Below are 25949 nucleotides of genomic sequence, written 5' to 3'. Positions count from 1 at the left end.
TTTCTGCTTTAAAATAAAATCACCTTCCCTTTCCTTCTGGATCTAGAAAAGGGGACATCACAGCATATTCCCTAACTTCCTTTCATTAACTTAGGAGATGTTAAAGGAGCATATCCTGCCTCCCTCCCCCTTAAAGTTCACACAAGCCTCATCCTTGACTTTCGTAGAAGCAGGATGCCAGAAATTAGGCCTCACACTGATCTCACATTATATTATCATGAATCCAGGAAATACTGAAATACTGAATCAGGAAACGGAGGCTTTAGGCAATGTTGTTTATGGTAGTGAAGTTAATCCCAGAGAAGGCAAGGTTTCCTGTGCTAATGATTTCCTTACGGCCCCTATTTTTAGTCATTATCCACTCCCTTTGCCACCTTTCAGATTTCGGCATTCTGGATTCAAGAGATATGGTGCTATGGCAAGCCTGGGCTGCAGGACAGAAAGCCAAAAGATTATCACAGTCATTCTTCTTTACCTGCGAACAATGCAACATTGGCATGCTTTGCATCATAGGGGCACCTAGCCATTCCACTGAATTCATCGCCCAGGAACTCCAGCGTATCCATCTGAAAAACGAAAGGGAGATCTTCAGACGAAGAAACAGAACTTATTACCCAGGATGTGACTTAGGACACTGTTTGTTCATTTTGGGGCAGGGAAGAAGACTGTTTCTGTAACTGTGTTCCTGACTGTGAATTAAAAATCCAACAAAAATCACAGCATTAAATAAAACCAGCCTGGAAAAGCATGTCCTGTAAGTCAGGCATCCCTTTAGAGGTAACCCCAATACATTTAACAAAAGTCTAATATTTTATCTGTATGCTAGCTTCCTGTTGAACTGTAGCAGGCTATGTGGTCTGCAGTTCTGGCAACGATGCAAAATTTATCCTCAACAGTGATTCAACAGAAGCACTCTTATACACAGCAAAAGACTGTGAGCCATAGCAGTCAGAGGAGACAACACTAGGACAATTATCTGTGTGTGCATTTTTCTCCCTTAAGTCCAGAGATCCTTCTGCTCTAGTCACAACAGTGGTGCTCTCTTTCTTGATTTGCATACTTAGAAGGATGCTCTCCAAGTCTAACTGTATCAGTTGAGTCTGTGTCACGGAGAAATCCTCTTACTATCAGGCAAGAATTAATCTGTGCAGAAACTGCAATATCTCAGGCTTAAGTGTAACTCCTGGGAAATGAATTCACCCCAGGTACTAATAATTATACAAATATACAGATCAACTTTACGCATAGTTCAAGAAGGTTTACTGAGCTACAGGGGAAAAGTACAGCTCTTACCTGATTAAGATTCTTATATTACAGTATTTAGGGGGTAAAAATATTTCTAGCATATTCAAGTAACTTGAAGAGTTTATACTGTATAAGTCACGTACAGTTCAGAATTACAGAGCACAAAAAATAACCCATCCATCACCATCAGCTACTCCAATCAACTTTTAGCTCCTATGTTATGGAACCTAAGTCATTCAGTGGATAATTAACCATCATTTGTCTTCTGTCATGTATCTTTTCTGTCAAGACCCACAGAAGGGAATTAGTTGTGTTTACTCTAGAACGGAAAAGCATTTCAAATGGTGGTGAAAGGAAATGAGTTACAGTCCCAAGCAACTTTCCCTGTACTGAGCCTGACATTCCAAGCCCATCTGCACTTTCACTTTACAGTGCTGAGGGACAGACATATCTTCTGTTTGACACATCTTCAGTGCCCTGTCTCTACTGCGAGAAATATAGAAAGAAGAGTCAGGGCAGGTGTCTGAGTGACCTTCTGCAGACTCCCAGAGGTATTACTATCCAAGCTCCGGCAACTCAGCAACAGGTGAGGCAGTCTGCACAGGCCATATATCATGGGGAATGAAACATCTGCGGTAAGGGAAAGGAGGACCATTTCTATCCCTCACATTAGGATGCCACGGAAAACTGTATTTGTATTAAAAGACAGCCTTCTAGCAAGAGGATTGGTTGAAACCTGTTAGCAGCATTAGTTGTATTGAGCACTAAGCAATGACAAGCAGTGGTGGAATACTAAATACAGTGCTGGAAACAGAAAAGCTAGCTGCATGCCAGAAACAGGACATCAGGAAAGGAAGAAGAAATGGCTATTAACAGAACACCTGTTGTCATCTTGCTGCTTTACACCAGGTACGTGCACCAACCAATTACCACAATGCAAACTTGTACTTGAATAAGATTCTTCCTTCACAGACTGAAAGAAAATACTCTGTTCAACTTCTCTAACTTGTTTCCTAGACTACAGCCCTTACGGTGGGTAAATGAGGTAAACCAGCATGGCAGAGAAAGGAAGGAAGAGTAGCAGTTACAAGCAATACCACTAAGAAAGATGTTTTCCTGGATGTTAATATCTTTATGTTGTTTCTTCTGATAACTCTGATACCTCTTAGTCAATGAAAATGTGCCATGACTTCATCAGAAGGAGCATGAATTTTCTTCTACCTGAAGAAGGATAAGAAATGACCTTTGGGACATAGCAGAATCTGGAAAAGCAGAGTCTGGATATCAATGGCCTAACTCAATTCATTTCAAAGCTACTCAAAAAACTGGATGGATACTGATGGAGGTTATGTCAAACTATATGGGTGCAAGCCTGAGAAAATGGAAAACAGTCGAATAAATGGGCTCTCTTAATATGCAGATGCAGTGGATACACTAGGTCTAAGGAAGAAATCAGGGTCAGTGAATTAATAGCCAGTATCCACGGACCATAGTTTTCTATAATGCTCTAGATAATGTTCTGGCTTTGTAGAATCCCAACTGGTGAGGAATACATCCATTTCTCCTTCCTGCTGTGCCTTTCCCTGTAGAGATCTGCTGTCGATCACTTTTACAGTACGCGGTACCATAGGGTCTTCATAGGTTCCCTTTCTGCTGTGTCCCAAACACTAATTGTTCTGGGTTTTACTGTGCAAAGTCCTTAAGCGTCTTCAGAACTGGCTTTGCAATTGAGAACAATATGATGGAGACATTTAAAATGTGTTATCTCAGTAATAATCCTCAGCATCAGCCTACATCTTAATGTGGTGTCAATGACAAATTCAGGGACATTCTGAGTAGCAACCTCACATCCATGTAGGGAACTAAGGATCTTTGCAACTATGGAGGGCGATGCAAAGTGACAATAAACTTTGATATGGAGGAGTTGCAAAGAAGTAGGTCATCAATCTGACAACCCTCAGAAATCCAATCAACAGAGTTTTGTAGCACTGAAAGAAACCACGATAAATGCTACAGAATTGAATGATGCACTGTTGAATGACACACCTCATGCTGTTGCCAGCATAGTCACAATAAATCCAACAGAAAGAAAGGGCATAAATGAAATCCCACAGACAGATCACATACCTTGTAGTTCCTGCAGGAAGGGTTGAAGGCATTTGTTCCACAGATAAACAATGTATCCTCATTTCTTTTTAGGAGAACCTTAATAAAATTATGACACTCATCCTGAAGAAAAATAATAAAAAGTATTTCAGCTACTGCATTCTGGGTGTCTGCCTTTATTTTTATGCTATGATCTTTCATCGTCAGGTCTAAAATGAAATTGGCTGGTAGCCACTGTGATATTCTGGGCTTTATTTCAACTGTGTTGTAACTGACAGTGAAGAAGACACCATTAATTTCCATTCTATTGTTTTAAAAAATGGTTGCAAAGGACTGAGGATATGATGTTCATATTATAGCTCAGATTTTGCTATTGTTCACATAGATTAATTTTGTTTTAAATCTGCTGTTTTCCTCAAGAGCAAAGACATGATTTTCTTCTCATCTATGTTGCTGTAAGAGTAGTATCATCACTTAAGTTAAAGCAATGCATTGATACAACTAGAAGGGGGAGCAGGTACAAAGAGTATGCACCTAATTTTGATCCCTCTTGTGTTAGTCATAGCTTACACTAGGGGAAAACCAGTGTGCGATCAAACTCAGTTTTTCTATACCTGCAAACACTCATGCGTTCTGATGCTTTATACAAACTTCTCTGTAAATTCCTAGGGGAGGATGGACTGCAGCACTTAGCTGTTGAGGCAACGTTAAGTAAAATCAGTACACCTAGCATGATGCCCCAAATCCCCAGAGCTCTCAGTAATTCAGGATGTTGCTGCAGCTCCTGTCATAATGTTTTATCACATTAAAAGCAAACTATTTTTGCAAATTAAAGCCTTCACTAAGTTGATGGAAAAAGCAATTACTAGCAAAGAAGTGAATGGCACGATCCATTCCACATCACAGACAGCGGCCTGAGATAATAGTCAAGCAACTAAACTAAAGTGGCAGATGTAGGAGAAATGAAAATTGCCAACCTTATGTTTTCCCTTCATTCTGCATGTGTCTACATCAGCTTGTCTAGATTTCCATGTCAATTTCTGCAAGGATCAAGAAAGAAATCAATTAGAGCCCAGAGGTTGTTGCATTTGATTTCAAAAGTAACAGTCCCCAGGGGAGACTAGCTGCTGAACATATATTTATTGAAAGCTTTCTGCACCCTTTCTCCATGATTAATTCACCACAACAATGAAAGATCAGTGATGCAAAACATTCTCTTAATTTTGTGTTGCTATCTATTCATTAAACTAGGAAACGATCCCACTTTTTGAAGCCTGCAAACAACTGAATTTAGCAATAGGCCAATTTTTAAAAAATATATGCACGTTTCTTAGAAGTGCTACATTCTCCCTTCTTTTAATTTGTTTTGCAAATCAGAATAAACATCTACGGACTACAAACCTTGTCATTATGCTACTGGAATACGTATTCTGGCAGAGGACATTTTAGATGAGCAAAGAAATCAAATTCAGGTAATTCTTATCACTTCAAGTCAGCTAACAGGCTCAGAAAGCCCTCTACCTATCAAAATACTCCTGGTTTTATCTGCTAACATTGTTCCTCTGGAACACTTACAGGTAAATCCCAGCCTGGAATTTTGTTGGAGTCTCCACTGTATTCTGGATACAGCCCTTTTATGAAGTCATGAAATCTGTGGTAAGTTTCAGAAGTGGTCAAATGTCATAGGCTGATTAATTATAATAAAACTTAATCTAAAAACCTGTAGTCTAAGATAGCAACACCTTTGACATTATAACCATGACTTTGGTCCTGACAGTGTAAACTGTCAGTAAACTGAGGCAATATGCACTCACTAAGGGTTCTTAGCTTAAACATTTATCATGAATGTAACAACACTGTTCTTTCCATTACAAGCCTTTGACTTCACTTTTCTGAAGAGTAACAAGGCATAAGCTCATCTTCAGCACCACCAGCTACAAAAAAACACCCTTCCCTCCTGCTGTACAATCCATCCGGTGGCCAAATTCATATGTTCTTCCAGTGGACCAAGGCTGTATTTGCCACATATTAGACAATGCATATTACACAAGTGCATGCCATTCAGAGGAGCTGAAGGGAGACTACTTCTAGTATGTGTATGTTAATGTACAATATGGCCATGCAGGCAAAGGTCTTCTTAGTTTGGATGTAACTTCCCATGGAGATAATGTGAATACATCTACAAATTGATGCTGAAGTAAGATTTTACTTGAGAGTACTTGCATCAGTGAATACAATTTGTGTGTATGAAAATATGTAAATAGCATTTGCTTTTTATGATGAAAGTTTCAGTGTACTTAATTGGGATAGTATAGCAGTTATAGAAAGCTGCAGAATATAAATGAACAGATGTTTGATGGATGTTCCAGCAGGGACCTCGCTGCATTTCAGTATGGATTGCTTATCAGCCCAGCTAAATAACTTATCAGAAATTCACAGAGGACATGACTGCTATTCTAGCTTTCCCCAAATATGATTAGCAATGCCATCTTACTTGATTATTACAGTTTTTACAGCAGCGCTGGCAACTTGTTTGAAACAATGTCATCTTCCTATTTATTTGAAGCTTGTTCTAGTGTCCTTGGTTTCTGGATGATGATAAAAGCTACTTACTTTGCTAAAATAAATTTCTTCTGTATGTGATGTGTCCATATCAACAGTATAAATATGGTCCCTGTAAACAAAGGCAAATGAATGCAAAGTCAAATGGAGTAGTCAGTTCATTTTCTATGAAGAGAGCTATCTATCAGAAGATAATCCATAATCCATTCAAGAAAGACCACAGGTTTTACCAGGGAACAATACTGACAGCATTGCCTGCTTTTCCCAGTAAAGCACTTCCACATATAAACCATCTTCCTTCCCATTAAGATAAAAAAGAGAAATTCTGCAAAGCTTCCAAACAAGACTCTTTCCCAAAAGTGATTATTTGAACAAATGAGATTTTGGAAAGGAGATGAGCCCCATATCATGTCTGCTCTATGGGTCTTATACCAGATGCTATGGTCTCGTGTGCTGATGTTTTTGCATATCCTGAAATCATCTGCAGTCCTCCTTAGATAACCTTTGCCAGCTTCCTGGGATAGTAGTCATTGTGCCACATTTAACTGTTCAGGGTTAAAAAGAGGTTAATGTTTTTCCCTTCTTTTTTTTTTTTTTTTTAATTATGCCTCTAACCTCAGCTGTGATAATTTGATTGACAATATGGAAGGGAAAAGGTTGACAACCACAAAACTGTTCCCAGAAATCATTCTTCTCTTCACACAATGATGGCCAAATTAAACTGCAAAATATTCCTCTGAAAAAAGTTTATGCTTCTTGCTTGCATTTACCTTCCTGCTTTCCTGAGAACCTGGCTCTCTTTACAATTAGCTGCCAATCTCTCCTTGGAAAGAGGAAATAGACTCAGCTGCTCAGGTGAAGAGATATTTTTAAATGTTCTCCTCTGTGCAAGCTGAGAACAAGGACATTTTTGTCTGGAGCCTCAAATTCAAACCCCCCCCCCCCCCCCACACACACACCAGAACTATAGTAACAGCCACATCAAACTGGGAAGAAGGAAAGGAAAAACACTGAGCATCTCATTTTTCCTTGAAATAACATTGACTTTTTTCAAAATGCAGGAAGCCATGCAGCTGGAGAATGATCCACAGCACTGAAGGGGTCTCCACAGGAGTCTGCTGAAAGTAGGATACAGACTGTTTCCATTCTAGAAATTTCTGCTGTCAAGATGAGCTTCATTTTATCAGGTCTGGGGGAAACAGTGCTAGTCTCTAACTAAAGCAGACACAAAACACTCTGCCATAAGAAGAATAAGCAACACTTTTCTCACGTGGAGAAAAGGGGCAGCATTGTTACTGGGAACTGGCTTTTAAAAACCTACTGCCTGCTATGGCACTCGAGGCAGTTAGCTTTGTTAAGATGCCAAACTGAGGAGCTGTGGGTTTTCTTCTCCTCCAGTCTCTGTACAAACTGCCATTTACTGTCAAGACAGGTTTAATGCTTCAGTTTATTATTTGTCTGACTTTATTGGCAGAGCAGTGGTCAGGGTCAGTGCTGGAATAAAATTACTTATTAGCATATCAGCTTCATAGATTACTGCACAATTTCCTTTTTATGTGCATCATTCTTTATTTCCGTTAGTCCTACTATATAAAAAACTAGATGCTGCAAAACCTCTAACCCCCCCCCAGTACAGCTCTTAATTTTAACTATCAATCTTGGACCACAGAGGTTAGGATTTTTTGGTTTTAGGGGACTTACTTTCTGGTTTAACAAACAATTCAAAGAAAATTCAGATGCTACATTACAGGGTCATCTTAAAGAGGGTTAGTATCAGGCAAACTATGTATCATTTTCTCATGCCATATTTAAAACGTAATTGCTGACAACATCAGCAGAAAGTGAAAGAGCTGTCAAATTCTGGGGAAGGTTCTCTAACTGCAGACAATAAGGGATTGTCCTCGCCCTCCTTTTCCCACTACTGCCTAACTCCTACTATCTACCAGCCCTGGTATGTGTACAGCTTGCTGCTAATTAAGTTATTCTAACACAAATTGACTTAATCCTAGGGCTTCCGTTTTTCCCACCTCCAGTCAGCAGAACTGAATTTTGTTGCCATAGCATAATCTTGTGGAGGAAGGGAATTTAAATAATGCCACCGGCTGTGCATGACCCTTGGCCACTCAGTGCAACGTCTGGAAACGTGTAACTGCAAAAGAGGAGGGAACCGTTCCGATGCTTCAGGGGCTCAGTAAACCATTTTGTACATACATATGAGAGGTGACAGATAATGTGAACAAAAGCAGCCAGCACACAATACAATGGGAGGAGGAGACATAGCGAACTTACAAAAGGGTGTATGCATGAGAGAGAGAAAGACAGACAGACAGAGCCCCTTCCAAGCAGAAAAAAGAAAACAGTTTTTTCTTTATGCACTAGAAGTTAGATATTCTAATTGCAGAGCAATATGGCTTCACAGGCTTCAGCTGAGTTAGTTTATACAGGTTGAATATCTCTATCTGTAATATGAACTGAAGCCTTTCCACAGTGATACCAAATTTTATTTGGTAATAGCCAGTACAGAAGTCCCATACCCCGCAGGCCAAAAGAGGAACCTGACAGACAAAGAAATTTTGTTCAATGCCAGTCACTCGGTAATAAATTATTAGAGGTTCTGAAATCTGAGTTTGCCCTGCTTCCCCCACAGAAACTGTCTGCAAAGCAAACACTGGGTATTGGGTTTTCTAAAAAAACAAAGAAACAAACAAGCAAACAAGAAAAAAATATCCAATAATCCCAAACCAAAAAGCTCTCAATGTTTAATCATCTGTTTTGACTGCTTTTCAAATAATTGGATACACATGTTAACTTAGTATCACTACATTTAGACATCTAAAAAACCAGCATGAAAGCAACATCTGATATGACAGCTAAGGGATTTATACTAACTACAGTTTTCAATTAATCTTGTTACAAAGCTCTTTGAGAAACACCTTTGATTGTGTTCACATTTGCTTCAGTCTCTAGGTTTATTACCACCACTAAAGGAGATGCAGTGTTACAGCTATAAACTTTCATTCACACTAATTATCAAAAGATGACTCATTTTCTGGAGTTTATCACTCAAAGATAAAAATGACCTTTGAATTGTAACTTATATCACATAGTCTTCTCAGCCCAGCAGGGATTCCAATAACACGTGGAATAGAATACGCTTAAGAGTTTGGAAAAAAGGAAAAAAGTGTAAGAAGATTTCTTGTGCTTGACTAAGAACAAAACAGATGAGGTCTTTGTTCTTTTTTGCAGGTCACTAGCTCCTAGGGGTATCTAAGCCCTCTCTTATTATAAGACATCATTTTATACATGTACATAGTTATATATTATGCTAGAATGCATACACACATACAAATATACATATTCTCCCTCAAATATCAACATTCTTTATATAACTTGTACACACAGTAGCTGCATATCCCAAAATGTTTAGCTGGCTTTTCCTGTTGTAGAGTCAATTGCTTGGGCACTGCAACACTGTAATTGTGTCAATCTTTTAGTCTGGGAACAAGCTATAAGTACAACAGTGCAAAATCTGCAAAGCAGATTTTCCACCTTCTCGCTGCAAATAATTTGCTAATTTAAAAGAAAACAAATAAGGAAAGCAAAGGGAACTCAGCCATGAAAAGAAGGAAATCCTGCCACCACCTTCAAACTACTCCACTCCCACCTGCTGCTCATTATCACACTAAATGTAGCAAAAATACTAAGCACTGAGTTGAGGTAAAGCCTAAAGAGCCCTCCCTGTGGGACTGCCCATTCTTTGTACCCTAGAACCAAGTCCACAACAGTTCCCTGCAGAAGGAAGAAGATGCAGAGGGTCTGGATGTCTGGCAGTGGCCTGGCCAACAAAAATATTCACAACATGAATCCAAATACCCCATGGAAGAAAAGAAACCACAGCCCTGCGTTGCATAACTATGTATTATTCAGTCTACACACTCTTTGCCAAGACCTGACAAAAAGGGAAAACTAGGGGCTGGCCAGGTGGCTAGTCATTTCCAGAGAGGATGCTTTGCACTGCAGAATACCAGATTTGACATGAGCTTTTAGAGCCTTCTGTGCCTGGAAGCTGTGCATGTCAAAGAAGTACGGCTTGCGCTACCTGGGAGAAGGGAGCGCACATGCAAGGAGCAGTGTGATGACTTAGTCAGGAAAAAACAGTATTGAAAAAAGGAAAAAAATAAATTGGCGGTGTTTAGAAAACATATGTTCTTTGTTTAAAAACCTCAATCCCCACACCTTCTTGGCTTCAAGACTTGTATTGCTCTTACTGTTGCTTTTGGGAGTAATTACTGTGAAAGGGCAACGTGGCAGGAAAACCAGCTTGTCTTGGCGTGAGTGGGAACCCAAAACTCAGTGACACAGAGGAAGTACAAACTAGTGTATGTGAAAAGCCTTAAGAACCTGAGCTTAGCAGATAAAGCTGCAATGTCTGGGCACATGCACAGTTAGCAGTGCAGTTTCATAGTACTCAGAAAAGTGACCAAGTAAAAATTGCACTCAGTGATTCTGCTGGTGAAAGCAACTAATTACTTCATGCCAAGCGAAGGTCAACAGGCAAGATCCCCACTGTGAGATACATCCAACCGCCCAGAACACAGGGAGTAACTGTTTGAGAAGAAAGCCAGGCAGTTCCTGGAGCTGCTGAGGGCTTTGAGGACAGGGCCGGTGGCTGTCGCTGGGCAAGTGGCTGCCTGGTTGGCAGCTGTGCCCTCTCACCTCCTGGCCATCCCACCCGCCACTCCTCCCATCTGCAGCAACAGCCTGCCTCTCTGTGGCACACGCAGAAGCGGGTATTTCTCAGCAGCAGAAAGAGCAGAAAGCAGGCACGAAATAGGCTGCTACTGGAGGGGCAACTTGTAAGGAGGTCCCAAACAGGATCTGGGCCCAAGAGCTCCTACTCACCCTCATTAATCTGGGTCCTTATTGCATTTATTCTATGCCCATCAGGTAACTACCACCCTGAGACTGTCAACCTCCTCTGGTAAGAACAGGCAGGGAGAGGAAGTGGTAATGTTTGATCTGTGTCAGGCTGGCAGCTATATAAATCAGTATAGCTCCACTGAAGCTGATAGTGCTATGTTGAGCTACACAAACTAAATGACTGGCTCTATATGCAATTTTTACATAAAGGCATGTGTTTGTATCTGCTCTCCAAAAAAATCCAGACACCAAATTCAATTAACCTTCCTGAGTACATCAAAAGAACAGCAGCAAACATGTTTTTCTTTTTTTTAATTTTATATTAAAAATGTGTCTAAAACAGTAACACTGAAGTTTAACAACTCTTACTCAAACACGCATTTGTGCACCAGCAGAATCATTCCCTAAAATATGTAATTAATTGCGTACACAAACAAAATTACAGGCGCCTTAAAGAGATAATGAGGATGAACTCTCTCCACAATGGTGCTAAACAACTCCTTTGGCAACCTCCTCTCCCTGGATTCAAAGGAAGGCAGAGGGACCCAGCCCTTAAAGGAATGGCTTGGCACTTTGCGAGACTGAGCCTTAGTTCACTGACTAACAAGGTTTCTAATATGCCTTATTAACAGGCTATGAAGGTGAGAAAATCCAGAAGTAAAATGTTTGGCTGAGACGAGCTCAGAATACCCATTTTTTATGCTTCTCACTCTAAAAAGGGCAAGAAGGGAGTGAAGAAACTGAGGGTTACTAACCTAGCAGCAACGTAGAGAGTTCTGTTCATGACCATTATCAGCTGGATGTCCAGCCTGTGCCTCTGCGTGGCGTTCCGTCCCGGCTTGTGACCCACAAACACTGGATACTGTTTTGTATCTGTGGGAAGGAAAAAAAGGTTCACAAAGAAGTAGCAAATTAAAAAACAGAATCACGAGGTGAAGTCATGTTAACATGGAGCATCCCAGTGCCAACCTACCGCCCAAAACTACAGTTCCTTTTCTCTCCCACCAATACAGCTTGGTGCATGAAGGTACTAGCACAGAGGGCTGAACAGTTCTTTAGGGTTATAGCCTCTGCTTGCAGTTGTAAAGGAGAAAGTCGTTACCTTTTCAGAAAATGAAAATTGTGACTTTTTAGAACTTAAAGCTGCTCTGGAGCTCTTGGCATACAGGTACTCAGCACTTTCTCACAGTTTTTCTTCTACTGCTTGCAGAGTTTAAATGTTGGCTTCTGGCTGCCAAAGCATATCTAGCAGGACAAAGCTGTTTTACAGTGGCCCATCAATCACGACAAAGACTAGATTGGTAGTGGTTTCAGCAAAAGCCCTGGCTCTGCTCGGTATAAACTGCCAGCTCCATGGGTTTCCTACAGGATCAGGCTGCCATTGTAGAGCAGCTGTGGGGATTTCTGAGAAACTGTGGGTAACCATTACTTGAACTTTATAAAATGAAAGTCACTGCATATTATTTTGGCAGCCAGTCTGATACTGCAGCTCTTTTGGCAACCGGACAATTCTGACTGGAAGCCCTGTATTGAGTTCACGCTATCAACAAGTGAGCTTTTTCCCATCACTCAACCAGTCAGCAGGAACATTTATTTGCTTTTTCCCATGGCTTATTTGGTGAGACCTCAACATACCCAAGGTGTGCTGGTGCTCCCCAGATGATCTGTGGGTACTGTCCACAAAAAGAGTGAACATTTTTGTCTAGGAGCCATCTTGCTGTTAAATACGTATACATGATTTTGACACCTAGATGCACAAACTAGAGAGCAAGCTAGGTAAACAAAAAGACAATTGGAAGACAGGAGGAGCACAAATCTCTGATAAGCAGTAGCATAAATGCAAGACCACTGCATGTGTGTATTATACAGTTGACTAGCATCTAGCCATGCCTGTGCCTTTTCCCGCCAACATGATTTCCCAGAAACATGGAGCTACCTTGAAGGAGTCTGTTTCTTCAGAACCTCAGATACTGCTTCAATGTTTTCAGCTACTGTCCTCTAAAAGCATTCTCCCTGTTAAGCTTGGTTAAACTACTGATTCATAGCGTGGCTTGGGCAAAGCACTTGAGACTGCCAGGTGTCAGAAAGCCTGGTGATAACACTGCGTAGAAACAGTAACCTCCCTGTAAATCAGATGCTGAGTATTTCTGGAGAAACAAATTAGCAAAGTTCAGCCAGTATTTTTGTTCAGAAGCTTAATCCTTCTGCCCAAGATTTACATGCAAAGTGCCAAGTTTTAATTTTCAAGCTTTCCTCTATTCAATGCTGTTTCCTTTATAAATCCCTGATCTTACATGAGTAGAGGCCTGTACATTTGTGCAGACTTCAGCACTCTGTGATGGAGAGAAAGAAGTTATTCCATGCTTCCATTTCTCCAAAAGGATCAAGACTGGTTAAATCTACATTAGCAAGGATGATTAGCATCACCTGACTGGAGGGTGAAAAAGTTGGTGCTGAAGAACCAGCAGCCACACTAGATATGTTTCAGTGGGGTTTACTTCAGAGCAGCTCTAGCCTTGTCTCATGGATTGGATGCCTATCAGCAGTCGGAGCACATAAAGTGTGCTGCTGGAGTCTGTCTTTCAGTTTAGTGTTATCTGAAAAGGTCTATTTTACATGCCCCAAGACCACCTCAAGGAACAGTAAGCAAGGGCCATCAGGAGATTCGCTTCAAAATCAAACTCCTGATCCAAAGTAAGATGTTAACATAAACTTACCCACCCACTGCTGACTCACCACTCATTAGCACACTTTTACAGACCCAAGTGCTTCCTTTAAAATATCTGAACCCTTGGAACCTCAGAAGACTTTTTTTTGGAGTAATCATAATTGAGCTGTGGTAAATGAGGAATAATCACTTATGCTAAGCCTGTTTTGCATGGTCATATGCTAAGAAAGCTCTCCACCTGCTTAGCCACTAAATCTCAATACTGACTTGCAGCTGTCTGTTACCCTAGATTTGGACAGTCTGCCAAGTACTGTAAGTAGTAAGAAAGAAGAGAGATTCTGTTACAAAAGATTCTTTTTCTTGCTTTTTTTTAGTCAAAATTTCCAGCAAGCTTTCTAGGCAAAAGTGCCAAATGCTAAAGTGGAATTCATCAGAGCTTGAAGAAATAAGTTTGTTTTTTTGTCTTAGATCAATGAAATATGTTTTCACAGCTTGGTTTCATTAGTGTGCTACGCTTGATACTCTGAGGTGCTTGGCTGGTTATTCAGAACGTGGTTTTCACAAATCAGGTGAGGAATTCTTTGATCATGAAACAAAACTTCCCTCATTTGCTGCTGGATAAAACAAAAAATTGGGTTTGATTATGCTATTTAAGTGTCTGTCTGAGGAGGAGGCTCCTGTTTTTCAGGAACAAGCAGCTCACCACCAAGTAACCACAAGTGAATGTGAGAATGTCTTGCTCTTCTACTAATATTGGAGAACGTAAATTGGCTGACCTGGAGAGACTGGGAAAGACAATTTCATTCATTGCAACTGTAATACAATATTGTTAATGGGGAGTTCACTGATCAGTACCAAGGAAATTAAGACCTCCGGAGTCTTATACTTACAGTTGCCATGCGAAATACTGATTGGCTCAGAATCTTCTGGGAAACCAGCCCCAGCAAAGTGTAGCAGTGTGAAATATAGCAGCAAGGCTTCTGACCTCATAGTAGTTCAGCTGGGAGACTTTACTTCTGCACTTCACCCTGTGGAAGACAAACAAGAGCATAAATGCTTCGTATCGATTCAGCTTCAACCAATGCATACAGAAAACTAAAATAGCTGATGAAAAACAAAGGGATCTTTCCTTCTCCTCAAGTCTCTCACCATAATCAAAGAGGTATGTTGTACTTCCAAGCAGGAACTGCCCTGCCAGGCCAATTCCTCTTTAGCCCATGCCCCAGTGGTGCCATGCCTTGGTTGAGGACAGACTTCAATATTTGTGTGTTACTGAGAATTTTCTGTCTCAGCTGCCTGTGCACGATAAAGAAACTTTGTCTTCTGCACTGACTGACAGCTGACGAGAGTTTTTCAGCAAATATTTAGTCTGCCATTTCTTTGGCTAGGTTGACATAATTAGATGATGACACACAACATAAATAAAAAATACACTACATTATTCATGTTAGAAAGAGATTAAGGGTTATACTACAGGACTGATTCATATCCTGCAGAGTTGTGAATCAAGGGAAGAAACACAGAGAGCTTGACAGAGCATGCAGAACATGTCATTGGGCTTTACCATAAAAATATGTACCCATAAATTTAGGTGCCATAAAATGAACACTCCAGCTTGTGATAAAATAAGGGTGAACAGAACTGTCTAAAACCATGTTTTTTTCCCTTTGTTCTATTGATGCATTCACTCATTCACATTCCATGTACCAAAAGAAAATCCCTAAATCTTGAAGATAAAAGGAACCACAGGGGCCTTTGGATACAGTGAAAGAAAACAGCACATAATACAGTAAATAGCTCATAATTCCCAGGCAAATTTCATACAGGCACTGATCTGCAGGGGAAATCAGTGTAAAAGTGGGGTTTCCTTTTCATCCCTTCCAGAGTTTCAAACCTTTGATGCCACCTGCCAAAGATTCTTTTTGAACAAAGCTATTTTACAGTAGTCTGTCAATCATTCAAGATTTATGGGCAGAAAGTCAAACTTCATAACCTACATAGTCTTTGAAACTTAATTTGGCAAACAAAGTGCTAACTTGCCCTTCTGCAACACCATTTAATATTAGACACCTATGTCTCCTTTCTCTATACCAGAAAAAGCATTAACAAGTCTTGAGTGTTGCATTTTGACTTGCAATTTCACAGACACAGCTGACTCCTCAGCATTTGTCCTATTAAAGATGTCACAATAATTAATTTGCCTTATTGGATATTTGCTTTTAAATAAAATTTCAGCTCTTATAACTGGATTGGAATAGAGACTTCATTGTAGGGCAATACATTCCATAAGGACTAATGATTTATTACCCTCTGTGCTTGCTTATTATTATTCACACACACAAATTGGAAACTTGGCTTATTCTCTGTTTTCATTAATCAAAGCCTGAGTCCAGGAAAAATAAAATTTAATATGAGGCACTGAATGACCCCTTAACTAAGCAATGTCAGAAGGATGGCAAAGATAAAATAGCAAGAATAATACAGCATAATACAGAAACTGTCTGTCTATTATATCTTAGGTGAGAATACATACTGGAGAATAGCGCATACAAGCCCCAGGAGAAACGTTTCCATCTAGCACTGGTTAGGTTGATAGCAATGTATGACCACTGACACAGCAATGCCTGCCTGCAGACACTTTCTTTACCTGTTTCCTCCATTTGTCTCTTCAATCACCTCTTACATGTTGTCTTCACTATGAGCTCTCTAGGGCAGAAACTGTTTCTTTCTATTTGTTTCTGTGCCCAGCGGAACCTCATTTAGGGCCCTTAGGAATGCCCAAAGTAGAAATAAACAGCAGATATAAGCGTAATACTTGGAAACAGTTTCCCTCAAAGGGTTTGAATTAAAGATAAGATCTAAATCTATCTATATCAGATATAGACATAAACAGCAAAGGGATTAATTTCATTCTCTTCACACCATTTTTTGAAACATAATTTTGCTACTTTTAAAATTTTGCTCCTCTAAGTACACTGTAAAGTAACAAAGTATCTTATCTTAATATACAAACAGATTTTAATTCTTTCCCTCTTGCAATTACTACCATCCAATGCAAAATTCTTCTCTGAAATACAGATGAAGAGCAACAGTTTAACGGGAAGAAACTTATCAAGCAATCCAATTCTTCCACGTAAACCTTATTCATCCAGTATCAGTCTGCAGGCTGACAATTCAAACCAAACTTGGCTCACAGTGAGACTGGAGCAGAATAGCTGCTTTCTGTTACTGCCTATCACCACATCATCCGCTATCTAACAACGTGTGTACACTACGAGAAAAGCATTAAGGTACTGCAGATAAATCTCAGCCACTCCACTAGAGAGTTTTAAAAACTTTTCCAATGGACAATTCTGCACCATCACTCTCTTCCGCTCATTCAGACATGTGTACCGCTCTACGTAAATATATACAGGAGACAGCCTCCAGGAAAATTATTAACATCCAACATGCTTACTCTATCACTTTAGAGACCGGATCTTTTTTTTTTTTTCTTTTAAACCTGAAAAAAATTAACGAACAAATGTACTCTCATATTGCCTCCTAACAGATTAATAGTACAAAGGTTTTTAGGTATATGGAATTCTGTCATTCTTAAGGGTATTTTCTGGGAAAGGAAGGGAGGGAAGAGAGAAAAAAGCCTAATTCTCTGTTGCTGTAGTGCAAATACAATTGTTGGAATTCACACAAAATAAAAGGAAAACATGCCTATTTTGACCTGTCAGTGTTTCAAGCTGACTCTGCAACTGTATCAATGCCTATGCCAATAAAGTAACAGAGAGTAGGACACAAGCTGCATCCAAAGGTAGCTTTTCATGAGGAGGTAATTATCAAACATAATATGAGCTTTGCTGTCCTTACAACAGTGGAAAGACCTGTTTTGTTTCAGTGGAATTTCAGAAAGGTGCTGATTCAAGAAGGTCACACCTATTTTTAGTACAAACTTCCTTTTCAGCACATCCTCAACTCCACTTGGGCTCCTGGGAGTGATGCAAGTGTCCTCACTTAAAATTGTGCTGAAACTACTTCCTAATCAAAAGCGCTTCTAAATGCAGCATTTGATGAAGCACAAGCGGGTAGATAGTGATGCTGAGCAAGTACAGGTACCATCTCCAAATAACACTTATCAACATTACAGGAGAGAGCTTCAGTCATCGTAAACCACTGAAGTCCAATCTGGCTTGTATTAAGCTATTCAGGTTGAGAGAGAACTGGCTCTAAGAAGGCCAATTCTTCCCGTTCCAAATGTGCTCACTGCTCCCGTAAAGGACACGAGTGGTGACAAGAGGTGTGTTTTTTAGTGGGGTTCTTTTACTCGTAGACGCTTGGAATACAGCACTGCAAGTGTGTTACAGCAGGTTTTATAACCTGTGCCTAACGCAATGACTTTTAGCCTCAGACTTTATGGAGTAGTAAGATTTCTTCCAAGTCTCAAAAATCCAACAAATCTGCTTCTTGCTTTCCTGTGATCAATGCAAATGCAACTTGATGAAAGATACCTCAGTGCTCTGACTTTTCTTTCTGAATTGGATTGCTTCAATTGGATTGTATATTCCCCCCTTTTTATCACTAAATATAAATAAACCATATGATTCCTTGGCTTTTATGAAAATCAGAATTTTGCCTTCTTAGATGGGAACCTCTCTGGGTGGAGAGTAAGTTTTTCTATTTGTACAGTCCGGCACAAAAGGCAATCAAGAACCGAGTAGGATGTTTGCATACTAGCGCAATGTAGTTGCTATTAGTATTACTCCAAGCCTCCATACATACAAACACACATGCCACAGTGGTGTTTGATTTACTAAAAATTATGTTGCCGGCATGGAGGAGTTTCTGAAGCTAAGATGGTAATGACCATCCCAATATGGTTTCCAAGTCAAACAGAAAGGTCTGATTTTTCTGAGCCAAGTGCTTTCTACGGTTTCTAAAGTCCACGGTTACCTGAGACAATGAGAAGACACCATGATGAGCTCTGATTTTTCCTGTCTGATCTTTTTAGCGTTTAGTGAGTAACAGTCTGGGTGGAAATGCATACACAGAATAGCTCCTTGGCTACGGAAATGCTCACATGGCTACTGCCACAAGTTTCTAGTAACCAGGCTATTGTGTCTGGAGCTTGTAAGTTCTGGCAAGATTATACATATTACATGGAAAATCCTTAAGGGAAGTGCCAACTTCCTGGTAAGCGCTGTGAAAGTGTAAGGCCAGATTAAATCTTGAGAACACATTCAACAGCAATGGCTGCCTAAACGCATCTATAAATAGCTATTGGGAAAGACGTCCTTCCATGTTAGCAAACCTCCCATCTAGCTGCTTTAGCCTCACTGTACAGCCAGCTAAACCCAGTGTAATTCCCAGAAAAATCAAAGTATATAACCATGTCAGAATTTTCCCATGGTGCAGTAAGTCACATCAGTAATGGACAGATCTTGTTTTATTCATAATTATGACAAACTTTCTTTAAATCATGATGGCACATGTCCATACATGACAGCTGCACTTTGATCCACAAATTAAGCTTAACGTGAGAACTACTAGACAAAATTCAGTGGTCTGTGTTATGCATGAAGCAAGATAAGAAAACGGCCGTAAAAACCCATAACTATAGTACTGAAAAAAATCCTTTGTTTCTACAAAAATGTAGAAATAATCTACCTTTCTTCAAAAAGCTTGCCCGTCTATTAAGAAGGAATGGTATTTAACCAGAGAGTGAGAAAACTAAAAATTTCAGTCTGGTGAGTTTGAACTACTGCATAAGGAAAAATGCATGACGAGAAAAAGTCTGTGAACTGACCTGGAAATATTCAGAAAATAGCCCATCTCATCACATTCAGCATTTCTTACACTGGTAAAAAAAAAAAAAAAAAAAAAAAAAAAAAAAAAAAAAAAAAACCATAAACAAGGAGGTTAAAAAAAAGAAGAATGAGCTGTGTAATAGAAGTAACAAAAAGATCTAAGACTCTCTTGTGGTAAGTATTTTAAGAGCATTCAAAAAACCCAAGTCCCAGTCCCATGTTAATGTCTCATTGAAAGAGACTTGAAAGAGCAAGCTCTACCTAACCATACATAAACAAACACATTTCAGTCTACCAGCAAATCCTTTGTCCTGGTGAAGGCAGAGCGCAGAAATCAGTCGGCCAACCTGAATTCTATTCCCTGCTACGGTGCAGATTTGCCATGCGATGCTGGCAAGCATCTTTGGCTCCTTTGGCTAAACCTGTGGAAATCTCGGAGTGGAAGACGCTATTGTTACCGCTATTTACCCCTTTAAATTCACAGTTCCTAGAAGGTGAAAGACACAGTTCTATGAAAGTCAGAGAAAGGAATTAGGAATAATGCAACAAAAAAGACAGGAATACAACCTGCAGGCTGCAGCTTCCAGAAAAAGAGGAAAGTTAGGCGGGCACAGTGGAGCTGTTCAGGAGAGCATCCTTTGTCTGTGCCTGCTTGGGTGGCGGACTAACTGCTGCCCAACCGTCCTGCCCGGCTGCACCTCACAGAGATCACGCAAAATGCCCGGACCCAACAGTGCCGAGGGGATTGGACAGATGTGAGCGAACAGAAGCTCAGTGGGTGCTTGGGGAGCTCAAAAGGCAGGAGACAAAAGTGGCTATCAGCAAGGCACAGCACGGAGTGCCAGACATTACAACCAAATTGGCACATGGCAAGACCATGTCGGGGATGGCCAGCTCTTTTTCTGTTGCTGTTGGGTTTGGGGTTTTTTTTTCGCCCTAATGGTTGCTGCTCAGTCACCTGAATGGTGGTGCAGGTGGCCATAGAGACTTATGCCAGCTCTGTGCCCACCATCACTACCAGCCTCCAACATCTTTTTGTGACTCACAGTGCAGCCATCATTCATCTTTCCCTCTCCTGTCCTGCTCCTGTTGTCTCTACAGCTGGCCATTCATTTCATGCAGCCAAAAAAGCACTCTAGCACTCCAGGTATCTGGCCCCTACACCAGAGAGGCTGGCGTGTGAGTGCATCAGGGCAAACACTTGCACTCTTTCAATTTACCCAGTGACCAGGGATCTCTCCTGACTGTTGGCAAGGGGGGTGGAGAAGGGACAACAGAAGGTGGGGGCAGTGACCAAGGGACGCTCCCACTTCTCCTACAGCCCTGTTGACTCTATTTCTCTATTGATTATTAGCTCTCTGGTGCTGGATCTGTCCTTTTGCTGGGTCTACAGGCAGTATTTCTATCAACTGGATCCTCGGTCTCCGATTTGGGTTTCTAGGTGCCGCCACAATAATCAATTATGCGTATAAAGCACCTTCTTTCTGAGCTTTTGTGCATATTGAGGAGTATTCTCTGACTGTAAGAATAATACATGGGTGCCCTCTGCTATACATGCTTTACTACCATTTTAATTGGATTCAGCACTGCTTACTCATTGCCCAGCTGCTGTGGGCTGCACGCCAGACGTGACGATTAGGCCCAAGGGGAAGCCACCAACGAGCATGATTTTGCCTTACGTAGTAAGCCACAGCACCTATCTTCACTAAAGAGAGCAAAGCAAACTCTATTACTAGTTCTACGAACCAGATACACAGACCATGTGGAACCTCCCACTAAGTTTTGCACAAATACGTGGCTAAAATAAAATTTCAGATAAAATGCAAGGTACTTCTCAAGTGAGTTTCAGGGGTGCTTGCTTATTTTGTTCAGGTTTGTGTAAATGTGAGTCCTTACCTGCTTCCTCCCCCGTCACTTGCAATTGTACAAGGCCATACATCAGGCACAATAATGTCACCTATGATACGCAACACTACTACCTCCTACTTCAATAACTGATAAGCTGAAAAGATCTGGACAACCCCCAGGCAGAACTGATAAGCCTCGGCCTGTAGAATGGCAGTAGCAGGTGTCAAGTCAGTAGGTAAAACTCAGCATGCTTAATGCAGGCAACCTGTCTTGTCGAGCTCAACATCACTGCTCGTCCCAGCGCAGTACAAAAAGAAAATATAAAGAAAAAACGGAGGCCTAAATAGGAGAAACCTTCTGCTGACCTGAGTGAGACATCCCCCATGACTGCAGCATTAATAGGATGCTGTTGTTCAGAGAGGGAACAGTCAGACGGAAGATGAACATCTCCCAGATGGAATTAGAAGCATCTCAGGCCTATCGATTTTGGTTGTAACCTTTACTGTAAACAGTCTACAGGGGCCTCATCAGCCACCTGTTCAGTGATATTTGCATTGAAATATAGAGCCAACGCAAATGAGAAAATGGCCACAGTTCCTTGCTAAAGCATCTGCTCTGTTCTATCCCTCTGTTTATACATTAGCAGGAATAGTGAAGGTACACATTTCAGAGGAAGGAGTAACACAGTGCCACTAAACCCTCTCACACAGCAACAGAAACAATGAACGCTCCATTTGTCACGATGTTGATGGCGGCAGTAGTGGTATTATATCAGGCAATATTTCACTTTCTAATAATTGCTCAATTTTATACAGAAACCAGGCTTGCCAAAACTGGGAGGAAAGCCATCTGTGCTTGGAGAAGGACTGCCAGAAACATTTGCAATTTTATTTTGGGGTGATAAACCTGCAGAATGGAACAAAGGCAATGCCCAAATAACCCCTCTCTGTCATCATTCCCACCACCTAGAGCAACAGACCAGCTTGGTCAGTCATTACGAAGATGTCTTTATTATTTTTAAAAGCCTAAGTCATTTAAGAGATAAAAATAGCTCTACTGATTATTTGCGGGACTTCAGCAAACCTTTGTCAAGATTCTGAATTGATTTAAGAGCCAAACGTAGCAATCACTGCCTTCTGACAGGAGAGAACACCATCTCTAATATAGAAAACAGATACACTACCAGCAACACTATCACTCTTCCCGACCCTTACTTTGCCTGGGAAATATCAGTGTGAGTCAACTGACCTTCCATTCTCTCATCTGGTAGATGGAATAAAAAGTATGTGGCTCCAGGTGACCCAAAGCTCCAACAGGAATGAAACGTGGCCTCCCTTTGTTTTCCTTTTCTTTTAGATAACAAAGGTGAAACATAAAGCCTGATATATTTTCTCAACAATCTTGCCAATTGTCACTGATTAAAAGTTTGACATAGCCCTGCAGACACTGTCTCAGCTGCCACGCGTATGCTGTAAACGTAACATTAGGATCAGGGAGGAATCCTGAAACAATCTCTCCAGCTCAGACAACTCTTCAGGTCAGATTCCCTCAGATACTTAGCATATGCTTCCTTTCGCTGTTGGTATATGTTGGTACACATTTAAACGGATTCCAGCCCTCTGAACAGAAAGATAATGGTAATTTCCAGTGCACTTATGTCTGGGTAAGAGATCAGATTGATATATAAGGGAACAGATTAATTCTGAAGAAAAATTAGGATTCCATAGAACTTATCGCTGTGTTTAGAGCAGCTAATTGCTGCTTAACGTAATCACAAGCAACTTAATTTTGCTTCTTTTTTTGTGCAAGAAATGGGATGTTGTCTCTTTGTGACGGCCTCTGGCTGCTTTCTTCAGGAAACGTGTCGCATTTATTTGAAGTGAAAGTGTCTATTTTTTAATGTGATAAAACAGCAAGAGAAATGCAAATTTTTACATTTAAGTCAGCACTTAAGTAATTAGAGCGCACTGCTTAGCTTCAGTGCAGTCTGGCCAGTGCTGGCCCTAAAGCCATTTATGCAGAAAATTGACTCATTAACATAGCCTCATTTACCCTGAGTGAAATAACTTTAGTCAGAGTATTTTTCAAAAGGCACCAATCAACTTTGGCATGAAGTGGTTTGACACAATACCAAACTCTCTCCCCTACCCTTCAAAATGTGGATGAAATCTGATGTAAACACTGCACAATGCTAGCAGTGAACATGAACATTTACATATTAATTATTCCAGCCATGGATTCCATACTACCTGAAAGTGCCTTACCTCCATAGCAACCTCCAGAGAACCCAGTGTGATAGTCTAATCATGGTAATAGTAATATTTAGGCCTATAGAAGGTTGCTCAGCACAAGGAAATGCAGAGATACTGCAGTCAGGCAAACTTACTTTTTTATTAATGTGCATCAGAACTCCAACAAGTGAAAGGAAAGGAAAGGTTTTCCCCTCTGGAAATCAAAAAAATTCATCATGATAATTTATGTCTATGCCTGACAGATAAAAACTGCAGGTAAGCAAAGAGCTTTCAAAGATATGTATTTATAATTTTAACCCCTAACTTGTTTATGAAATCAATTTTCTTATTTTTTTCTGCACTTTGTGGAAGAGCATGAAGGAGATTACTGCAAAAATGAGTAATGTCCAGAAAACAGATGTACTCCCCAAGGCAAGTTTCAAAAGCACCTGCAGATAAGTGGGTGGCAAAAAAAAAAAAAAAGAAAAAAGAAAAAAACACACAAAAAAATCCCACTGAGTGCTAAGAATACAATCAAATTAGCTGGGAATATTCACTTTTCAGAACTGCCTCTGACATCTCCCTCCTTTGGACACATGTCCCTTCAAAGGTGCCTACATACTCAGACATTCACCCAAACTTAAAAGGCTCAAATATCACAGGAAAGGGTTTTTATTAGAAGCTAAGACAAATTTCATAGAGCTCTATCTTTCAAGACAAATTTCACAGATCTCTTATCTTTTGTGATTACTTTTCATTGATAATCAAGCCTAATGCTTTTTTCTGGTATTTTTGGAAACCTTAAAGGAGTAAAATAAATCTGACTCTGAGACTGAAAAATCTATGTAGTTTGCTTTTCCTCTGAGATGAGTATGATACATACAATAATCCAGTTCTTGCAGTTTGCTAGTAATTGCTAGCTGCAAGTGGCAGTCTCTGAGCTCTGCTCTGCCTGGATTCATGCCCAACAAATTCCCAAATTTTACATCATATATAACCTTAACAGCTTTATGGACAGGTTAATACAAGAAAGAACCCTATCTGGAAGAATGCGTTTTTGGAAAAAATGATCACCTCAGTAAGACAACATGACATGTTTTCCACTCATCTCTTCATTTCTCCACTTTAGGGTTATGAAAAAAATAGAAGGCAAAATGAGAAGACAATAGTTACATTAAAAAAAAAAAAAGCTACTTCCAGAATACTACTGAGATGAACAGTATTGTCTGTTAACCTGGACATAAGGTTAATTACTGTAATTCAATTTATTTTAAGGGAAAACGATACATGCAGATATCATCAATTAACCCCTAAATATAAAAATCGCAATTCCTGTAATTAATAGAACAATGCAAGATCACTCTAATTACTGGGAGACTGCTATCAAGAGAAAACACAACATTATCTCATGTGATTTCAAGGGCAAATTTAAAATTGAGGTGGTGGGGGTCAGAAAAAATAAAAAAAATTACAGTTCAGAGAGAGATCAGCCACTGCACCAAATAAATACACTACTCTCTTCTACAGTATATGGGTGAATGTGTGTCAGGAGAATACAAGCATCCTTACGCATTCATTCACGCCTGCTTCTTAGCACAGCATGATGGAATTACAGCAGCATAGAAAGGGAGTCAAAGCAGCATTGACAGATGCCTGGAGTACAAGTTACAAAAGTAAGTAATAGCTCTGTTATTATGTGTTTTATTTCTCTGGAAAACCTGGGAAGAAAAAGGTTCAGTGTAGCAAAAGGACGGGTCCACAGATTATGACTGCCTGAATGGGGCATGATGGATAAGCTTCCTTGTGGACAGCAAAAGCCTCTAATGCATTCTCGGGCTAGTTGGTCAAACAAGGCAAAATCATTCTCTTCTTCTGCGGGAAATATTCTCTGCCTTTTTGGTAGCACGTGCAGGGTTTTAGCAAAGGCCAATCCAGACTGTCACCCAGATGAGTCAGCAGTCTGTTTCCAGGTCCTGTGCTAGGGCAGACTCAGCTATGCAGCCCACAACACAGCAGTAAGACAAAGAGATTTCTATATCGCTCATGGTTTCTACAGTTATTTTAGGAATGACTGGCTACGCTCAGGTTCCAACAACAAATAATGAGATATACAGGAAGAAAAGCCATTTTCATGGCACCAGCACACAACTAATGACTGATGCTGAAAACGTTATCACTAACATTCTAGCCAATTTTGTAGAGTTAAAAATTGCGTGCAGCAAACAGAACTCAGGCATCATGCTGATGATGAAATTACATCCACCAGTGCCAGAATGGGAAGTTCCTTGCTTTGGCATTCACTGAAACATGCACACACAATCTCTGCGTGCTAGGTTTGGGTCTGAAACACTAGGGTTTTCTCAGATAACTCAAGATCTCTTTCCAAAGTTTCTGCTCTTTTTCTTCTCTCCTCTACAACTTATAAATCCTTAAAAGCAGGGGAACACAGGAAAGGCAATGGTTCATTACCTGAGTGCATCTATGTGAATTCCACATGAGCACTCGATGACCAGGCACACACAATTATGGCATTTCTGTAAGTCTGCCAGGTAGTTTTGAACCCAAATGAATTCT

The 25949-nt window shown here is 40.3% G+C and overlaps 1 protein-coding gene across 6 annotated transcripts in view; it reads right to left on the bottom strand.

The window, feature by feature from the left end:
* Positions 1-25949, bottom strand: part of SEMA6A (semaphorin 6A) — a 118365-nt gene that overhangs the window by 51907 nt on the left and 40509 nt on the right. For all 6 annotated transcript variants that reach the window (XM_064502336.1, XM_064502337.1, XM_064502340.1 and 3 more), the window contains 6 exons: positions 14392-14529; positions 11589-11706; positions 5965-6025; positions 4329-4391; positions 3373-3474; positions 476-566 (listed from right to left, as the gene is read on the bottom strand). In XM_064502336.1, the coding sequence (XP_064358406.1) occupies positions 476-566; positions 3373-3474; positions 4329-4391; positions 5965-6025; positions 11589-11706; positions 14392-14491 (535 nt within the window). In that variant the 5' untranslated portion in view covers positions 14492-14529. The remainder of the gene's footprint in view (positions 1-475; positions 567-3372; positions 3475-4328; positions 4392-5964; positions 6026-11588; positions 11707-14391; positions 14530-25949) is intronic.

This window comes from Dromaius novaehollandiae, chromosome Z (genome assembly GCF_036370855.1).
Source record: "Dromaius novaehollandiae isolate bDroNov1 chromosome Z, bDroNov1.hap1, whole genome shotgun sequence".
Classification (NCBI taxonomy): Eukaryota; Metazoa; Chordata; class Aves; order Casuariiformes; family Dromaiidae; genus Dromaius; species Dromaius novaehollandiae.
This window is presented reverse-complemented; position numbering and strand designations above follow the sequence as displayed.